General features: G+C 39.5%; 1 protein-coding gene across 1 annotated transcript; it reads right to left on the bottom strand.

Annotated features, from left to right (window-relative positions):
* Positions 1-4,013: 4,013 nt before the first annotated feature.
* LOC148010806 (putative glutathione S-transferase DHAR1, cytosolic) lies at positions 4,014-8,364 on the bottom strand. Its single transcript, XM_087671622.1, has 6 exons — positions 7,264-8,364; positions 6,791-6,887; positions 6,197-6,358; positions 5,308-5,425; positions 4,420-4,560; positions 4,014-4,330 (listed from the first exon to the last, which is right to left on the bottom strand). Exons 1-6 carry the CDS (start codon positions 7,415-7,417, stop codon positions 4,214-4,216), a joined length of 789 nt encoding a protein of 262 aa, XP_087527748.1. The 5' UTR covers positions 7,418-8,364; the 3' UTR covers positions 4,014-4,213.
* Between the last annotated feature and the right edge of the window lie 576 nt (positions 8,365-8,940).

Genomic DNA, 8,940 nt, shown 5'->3' with positions numbered 1-8,940 from the left:
CTAATTTTATGCATATGCTTCATATAAACCACGAAGTAGGCCCCAAATGTTAATTTTAGGATATTTGCTGAATATCCATGTAAAACTCTTTTTGTCAAATACACCAACTTCCTTTTGTTAGGTTGTGGTCACAATACAATAAAAACTTTGACTTGCAAATACTATCCTTTTTCCAAGTGATTCAATCATTTCATTCAATGTAACTCTCCATGAATACTAGAGTTCATGATGTAATCATGGAAAATTAGGAAGCCTTCCAAGTTTAACATGCTCCTACACTGGAAGTATAACCAAAAGCTATCCAATTTCTACTTGATAAATTTTTAAGTATAGTGCTTGATATAAACCCTCCCATTTTTAATTGTACAAACAATGTTTTTCATTCTATGCAAATGTTTAGTCATTGAGCTTAAGAGAAAATCCTAGAGTTCATGAAGTAATGATGGTAAGATTTAACAAGCATTCCTAAGTTAAAAGTTTAACCAAAAGATGCACAAAATTATACTTGATTAATAAATTTAGCAAATTATACCCAAGTTTTAACCAAAATCTTTGCAAAATTCTACTTCATAACCAAGTATGTACCCAAAATAGAATTCACTAAAGGCTACACAGAATTCTACTTTATAACAATACTTAATAAGAATTAAGCGAATACTTTGACAACATGTGATTTTAAGTATAAAGCTTCATACAAAATGAGAACAATTAATTCCAACAATCATACTTTGATGAAGAGTGATTTAAGTATAATGCTTGATACAAAATGAGAGAATTTATTCTAAAAACTACTTTGATAAAAACAATTAAGTGAATCTAAGTGCAATGTTTATATAAATCCTCCCATTTTACACACAAAAAGATACATGGTTGAATTAATAAATATCAAGATAAAAATATGGCTAGAGGGATCATTAACAATAAAACCTCCCAACAAACAGAGCACTTGGGTTAGACCACAAATCAAGAATTTTTTGTCAAAGGCAGCTATTCCAAGAGGGAGCTGAGGCACAGCTAATGCATTTTCAAACATCAACAGAGTTCCACTTGAGCACCTTGAGCAAGAGTATCTTGGTCTGGATGCCAAGATCCACATGGCTATTGATCCTCACGATACCGAACGGCAAGGCCCCACAACTAGTTCATGGCCCTCACTAATGCAAAGCAAGCTACCTCAGGAGAATCTGCATGTGAATGGCTTCAAGATCAAGTCAACTAGGAAAAAAGGGAGAAAGGATTTGACAAAGAGCAATGCCCTCATAACCTTCTTAGTGATGGCTCCAAATATAGCATTAAAATGGCAAGCTTCAACATCAAGGGCCTAAATGGGGTGGCCAAGCAAAGCCGCTTCTGGAAATGGGTACAACAACAAAAGCTAGACATTGTTCTAGTCTAAGAACATAAGTTGCACACTAGTAGTTGGGGGGACATGGCCACATGGGAATTACTTGCTATTATGGTGGATGCACAACAAGAGGAGAATTAGGCTGCACTACTATATTCAAAATAGCAATTACCCCTTCTTTGAAGTATAGCTGTGACGATAAGCATCACATGGGATAATAAACCCTTAAGGCATCATCAACATTTATGATCCCAACAATATTCAGGATTGAAGAGATCTATGGAGCGAAATATCAACATTAGAAACAAAATGCATGATAAGAGGGGACTTTAATTAATGGCAAATGTTTTACACCACAATAAAAAGAAATGGTGTGCTAGATGAGGATTGAGTGTACAAGACCCAATCCTCACACAAGCTTAGGAGTATGCTCATGCCCAAGGCATAATACTCCACTTGTTAAGATCATGGAAGAACTTATTGCAAAACCGTTAAGGTGAGGATAAGTGCAAAAAACATTATTGAGGACAATGTCTTTTAGTCATGGAGCATGCAACCACCTCTTGCATTACTCCTCAACAGAAGAGGGCAATTGCTGGTCAAAAAAGGGGTACATAAAATTGGGCAATGGTTTAATTCAAAGGGGGAGGTGTTGAGAGGATATAGTGGCTTAAGAAAGTGGCACCTGAGCAAAGCCTTCGAGCCAACCTGGGAAGTTGTCAAAGAGGCTCAAGGATGCATGCAAATACAACACTAGAAACTGCTAATGCCAGGAGGAAAGTGGTAATTGGAAGTAATAATCTGGACCACATATTCTACCCATGGAAACAATGCTATGTTTAATCAGCTATCTAAATAAAAGGCCCTAATCAACTACTATCCTTTTATATACAAATTTTCAGGAGATCTCTTACGGCAACACATCGAGGGGGGGAGGGGGGCTCCCAATGTAGGGAGGATCAACAAAGCCTCAGGGCATAAGCATCACTGCTACTAGGCTTCAGAAGATCTTGAAAGAACTCTAGGAGTGCAAATTGCCACTAAAGAACAGTGTGTTCATGTAGAAGGCTATTATAAGGGCTTTTAAAACTTCAAGCAAGCTTCAAATTAAGAACATATAGTATGGAAGATGCAACTATGAAGACAGGAAAACAATGGAGCACCTATTCCTCAACAAATGTGTACCCAATCTAACATGATCCCTTATCATGCCTCACATCCCACAACACCACCCCGAATCCTCCCATCTGGAACTATGAGGATTTGGGGAGGGGATTAGGTGTTGGAAATACGATCAAACTCACTATCGATGCAACAGCAATGTGTTCAGAGACTAGGTTTGAATCCTAGACCAAATGGAGGAAGATTTTCATAATTTCATCCATCACCTTGAGGTTTTGGGGGCTGGATAGCTAGCCCAATTATGGAAAACTTCCAAATTAAGCGCGCACTAGCGTGAACAATATTGGAATGGGTGACCTTCCAAAAAGAGAGGTACAAGGACCCTCCACCCAGTTTCTAACTTAGTATCAAAGCTTAAGTTGCTAAGCTTGGGTGGCACTAGGACCTCAATCAAAGCGTGGCATGACAAGGGGTGTTGGAAATGCAATTCACACTTGCTAGAGAAAACTAGTGAATAGTGGCAATGTGTTGAGACTAGGTTTAAATCCTAGGCCAAATGGAGGAAGATTTCCATGATTGGATAGACCAGAGGTCATCCATCACCTTAAGGTTTTGGGGGCCAAATGACTAGCCCAATTATGGGAAACTTCTACTTGAGCGCACATTAGCGTGAACAACACCAGAATGGGTGACCTAAAATGAGGAGGTACAAGGACCCTCCACCCAGTTTTTACCTTTAGGGGGAATAGTATAGAGGTTTCAGTGGGGCACTCCATCCACATCACCGCAATGCAAGAGATATGGAACTCTAGGGTCAGTATGTTGTTAAAAGGTTAAAGGCAAGAGGTCCACTAGCAAAAAATCATAAATATGGTTTTTTGAATGTGGCATAAAGCCAAGTCCTTATGTCGCATTAGTCTTCAATAGATATTATATGGAACTCTAGGGTCAGTATGTTGTTAAAAGGTTTAAGGTCAGAGGTCCACTGGCAAAAAATCAAGAATATGGTTTTTTGAATGTGGCATAAAGCCAAGTCCTTAGGTCGCATTAGTCTTCAAGACTTGGCTAGAATAAGTGAGATGCTTAACTTGCTACCTTTGTAACAAAAGTTTGGATTTAATACATTCTCATCTTTTAGCGTGTAAATTGTGTAATGCTTTCCCATTTCAATTGTAGAAACATTGTTTTCCATTTCTAAGTCATCGATCATATGAGAAAATCCCAAATTTCAAGATGAAATGATATAGATAGAAGACTGCGTAAAAATATAGATTTGATTATGAGCATCATTTTACATCACATACTTTGCTACCACACTTTGATTATAAAACCCTTTAACACACACCCATACACTCAAAAACCACTTGGGATATATGCCATTGGCCTTAAAAGTACTTGTTGAACACACCCAAAACCATTGACCTTTTAAGTACTTGAACACACCCCTAACCACTTTGAGCTATATATCTGATTAGGCCTTTCAAGGAGTATTACCAATATGCAAAATATAAGAGGATCTAGATATGCAATGCATGTTGCATGCATGTTTTATTGAAGGTTTGTTCAAGAGTTGGGAAACTATTAACATGCTGCTTTGCATGAAGTTGAAAGCAAGGCTTCCCTTTAAAAACAAGGCTTTATGGTCCAGCTTCCACAAGTTTGAGACTGTATATACATTTTACTATTGACAAACAGCATTCCCTTCCCATTTTGTTGCCCTGAACTATTAACATTCTTTTACATCTCTCAAGCTTCTTGCATGAGAGGAATCCTAGAAGGCAGATCGAACATTTGTTGATATGCATAGATTATATCAGAATCGGATGAATCTGTTTTGCAAAAACTAGGACGATTCTCCATAGCCTAAGTCAAAGAAATGGTGTTAACAGTCAAAATTATTTATGCTCAGAAAGCTTGGAAATATCATGTGAAAGGTCTGACATGAGAGCAACCTGGATGTACTGGTGCACAGCTGTGAGCTCAGCTGGCAACTCAAACTCCATGAAGGTAAGTAATGTTGTACGAGCATGGCGGAGTTTTGGAGCCAAATCAAAATCTACATCTGTCAGTTGATTGCCTGCGAGATATGGTCCCTGCATCATACATTTGAGGAATTAATAATTAGTAAGAACTATAAGACTAAAAAACATCAATTATCACGACTACACACCATACCTCCAATTACCACTATAACACATTAACTATCATTTACTACAGACCATACCTTCAATTACTACGGACCAGTAAGTAGTTCTAACTGGTGGTAGAAAAACAGCTATCATGAAGTCCGGGTCGATACCAAGACATGGCCTGCTTACAATGTAATTCATATTGATGGAACTTGTACCTATTCCAGTCATACATGATACTAACCAGATCACTCATGATGCCCACTCATTCAATGTTCAGTCCAGTCATAGCTTCTAAGACATTGCCTGCTTGTAGTTTGCAATTTATATCAATGAAATTTGTACCTATTCCACTCATAGTCTACTCAAAATAGTGTATTCATAATGACCTTAACCGCATGATATACTATTGTATACTCCATCATCCGAGCCAGATTGTATTGTCTACTCGATACTTAAACTAATGTGTCCAGTACTAGATCTAACCAGATCAAATAATGTACCAACAGTGACCAATATTATATAGCCCAGTTAACCAGACCACCTAATCAAGCTCTACTCTGTTATAGTCAAACTGATGCTATAACAGAATCATGATGTAGCACAAGTCACAGCATATCACAGCATAGACAAACCTATATGTTGCCCACAGCTGCAGTGATTCAGAAATCTAGAATTTAGAGAAATGCCTTAAGAAGTTCAGCACCATACATTTTTCTCGAGGTGGCCGTTCAAATCTCTCACAACTTGCTCATACTCTTTGCCCGCAGGATTGTCCTTGTTCTTGCTTCGAAGACATTTTGTGGAAGTCCCAAACAGTCTCTCGGTCCTTTTTACAAGTTTCTATGATAAGTCTAAATCAATTTGCAGAAATGCAATAGATGCTAATTCAAGCTGAGCCATATCCAGAAGTGAAAATCATCAAAGGTTAAGCAAATAGAACTAGCTTGAAGGTGGGATTTGGCCTCTCCAAAATGGAAGGGAAGTCAGCAGCAAGACAAGTAGGCTAGATTTTCTAGTGATTGTATTTATTTCATATTAGGGTTTAAGTAGCAGTGTGTCGTGCCTAGCTCTTCCTTTGAAAAGAGTCTTGTTAGCCAGCTTTTGCAAATAATTGTGCTGTGTCCTGATAAATACCTGCAAATATTGATGCATATGAGCTTAGAAAAGGTTGTGCATACTGCTGCTTCCACAGTATTGTTTACAGTGGAGTTACAAAGAGGTTGCATTAATCAATACACGAAGTTTTTGACAGTTTCCCATGTGAGAGAAGGGGCTCTTTTCCTTGTTTTCTCCTATAGTGTTCAACATCTTGAGCTTCTACTCAGGAGGCACCACATACCTAGCTAGAGGCGGTAGGAAGGGAGGGGCTGCCAGCCCCCCCGCACCTAGCTAAGTATGTGATCCCTCCCTCAAGCTCATGACGTGTCATGATTCCCCCATTGGGGATTATAGTGGGAAATTGTCTAAAACTTCTTGTGATAGCACTCGTAGGGCTATGTTACATGTTGCTCACCTTTAACAAAATGAAAAAGGAATGAGTCATGACTAACACCTGCAAAATATTGAAAAAAAAAAAAAAAACCTGCTTTGTACTCACAGTTGTTTACCTTTGCTCTTGACACCCTCTGGGGCGCTGACAGATTGCGACTCTTGGGGGTACTTCTTGTTGAGATGCTCGTTAATCTTATCAGAACCTTGAATCCATTCATCCCCATCTCTCAACACAGGCAACTGACCTGATGGATTGTGCTCCCGAAACCTGGCAGCCATTAAACTTCCCACATCAGAATCCTTCTTGCAGGGTAATTGAAGTTCAAGATTCAGCTAGCTTTGAATTGAAAACTACGTGTGGCTCAGTGGATGTCATCAACTTAAGATGGAAGATAACGACTCCTGAATCTTGTTCTAAAATGTAAGATAAGGATTTCCATAGACCATTGACACTTTCATGAAACGCAAACACAGATTTTCATTTTCAAACCATGACAGTGTCTCCATCAGACCATGACTTTTTATGAAATGCAACATACAGATTTCCATTTTCAATCCATGTCTTCAATTTGAAATCGGAAAACGGACTCCAGCTCCTGCTATATAATGGAGCATAAGGATTTCTGTCACTAATTAGTCATAGTTAACCCATGACTGCTTGTAAATAAGAAATACAAAGCATACTATGTAGAGAGCTAACCACTGAGGCATGTCTTGTCCTTCGTCAATGTAGGTGGCAACGTAAGGCAAGCGCCTCTCCTCAAGAGCAATGATGAACAATTCCTGAGAGAAAGGACCTTCCCAAAAAGGGAAAAATATAAAAGAAAATGATCAGTGTTGTGGAATAAAATGTGATCAGAATTTGTTCATAATGAAAGGATCGGGAAGTAAATCAGTACTATGGACAAAAAATGATTGAATTTTGTTCATGATACAAGGATCGCCAAGAGAATTTAGAAAAATTCCCACATTGTAATTTATGACAACATCGTGGGCTCCTGCAAGGACGTATGTGGTGCCTCCTAAGGAGAAGCTCATGATGTTGAGTACTAGAGGGAAAAACATGGGCAAAGATCCCTTTTTCCCACAACTTCAACGTGTTCCTGCTATAAATCCACACATACTACATGAAATGGAGATGCAGCAGCAAAATAATATTCAGGAAGGATTTACAAGGGCCTGGCTGGGTGCTGGGGGTACCGCTGCCAGGATAGGCTTTCCCGAAGGCCTGAAGAGGGGCAGGCTCTTCGTTGCCAGACTTGATGGGCACATCAGTCATGGAGGGAGGGGGCATCTCACGGGTAGCAGCTCTGGTAGCACCTGCCATGATATGGTTGATGATGTTCTCTGAATGATGCCTGCAGCAAATGATTAGTATTCTCTAATGAGCCCTGCACCAAATACACAGCAGTCCTGTGCTCTAGGAGTAGACACAAGTTAGTACTGTCCTCTAGTACTGATCTTCTGTTTCTCTGGAACTCAGACAATCACATTAGCTACTCTCGTGAGCATAACTAAACCCCCTCCCCCCAGCCCCCCTCTCACTTCGGAGCCATGCCGTGCAAGCTGGCTTCTAGGGAGGGTAACCGTCTCTCTTTGGCTCGCCAACTCGACCCACACCTCTTCATGGTCAGTATTGAGATACTAATACTAATACTAATACTAATACTAATCGCTATTATTGAATCGGAAATAGCTATGTGCCGCTTGGGAGAGAAATCCAAGGTTTGAACTCGCACACCCATAATTCTCACCCCAGCACTTGTCGCATTGGTACTAATTTTGATTATTCGTATTATTATTACTATTAAAGCTTCTTTTTTATTCTTGTTGATTTTTCTCTTTCTCACACAAGGCACATGACCAATGAGGATCCAACGCAATAGGTTTTCCTGGCAGTTGCAGCCTACTAGCACTTTGAGCACATGTTATGTGCCTATTGTCTTCTTGCCATTGTTGTGCCAATTAGACATTGGGCTTGCACATGACTCACGAATCAACCAATAATTAAGAAAGAAAAAGCCTTGTGTGGCATGCTCCTTCTAGATGCCGTGCAAGCAATCATTTATTACCGAAAATCACCATCTAGCTATATAGGCAACAAGATCTTTGACAAGAATCCAATTGGAGATTTTAGGGGCCCCTCATTGAATCATCCAAATTGGGGGAGTTGACCAACCTACTCATCACTCACTCATGTGCTCCCCAATCTCTTATGCTATTTTTTGTTAGCATTGCCCTTTAAGACATATGCTATTACAATGGTGTATTGACAAGGTGGTTCTTCTTAAACCCCCTAACCCCCCACCCCCACCCCTTTGTGCATGTGCACTATGTGGTGAACTTGGACATGGTAGATAGGGTGCTAGTAAGGCGTGATCATAGTAGATATTCTCGATCTATCCAATTGAATCATTACTTCCACCAAAGCTAGATTGTCATATGAGGATAACAAACTTGTGTGTAGATGTTTTACAAAGCGATGAAGATGCAGCCCTAACAAAGCAAAATACCAAACCTAACAATGATGCTCCTCATTTATTTTATAGCCCTAAAGTGGATGCCTCACATATCCCTAATTGAATCATTACTTCCACTAAAGCTAGGTTGTCAAATGAGATAACAAACTAGTGTATAGATGTTTTAAAAAGTCATGAAGAGGCAACCCTAACAAATCAAAATGCCAAACCTAACAATGATGCTCCTCATTTTATCTTATAGCCCTAAAGTGGATGTCTCACATATCCCTTCTACCACTACTCTCTCTCCTCTATGTAGTCAATCCTCCTATCCTAGTAAGGTTGGCAAACAATAGCCAACAAAGCACATGCCTTCCACTCTCCTACATGC

This window comes from Lygodium microphyllum, chromosome 29, assembly GCF_053477565.2.
Source record: "Lygodium microphyllum isolate KBCC chromosome 29, Lygodium_microphyllum_v1.1.10, whole genome shotgun sequence".
NCBI lineage: Eukaryota > Viridiplantae > Streptophyta > Polypodiopsida > Schizaeales > Lygodiaceae > Lygodium > Lygodium microphyllum.
Note: the sequence above shows the minus strand (reverse complement) of the source record. Positions and strands in the feature narration are given on the sequence as shown.

Coding starts and splice junctions, on each gene's coding strand:
- LOC148010806 (XM_087671622.1), bottom strand. CDS start 7,417: ATGGCAGGTGCTACCAGAGCTGCTACCCGTGAGATGCCCCCTCCCTCC. Junction 6,888..7,263: donor CAGCACCCAGCCAGGCCCTT/GTAAATCCTTCC, acceptor CTTTTTGGGAAG/GTCCTTTCTCTCAGGAATTG. Junction 4,331..4,419: donor CTGTGCACCAGTACATCCAG/GTTGCTCTCATG, acceptor TCTTTGACTTAG/GCTATGGAGAATCGTCCTAG.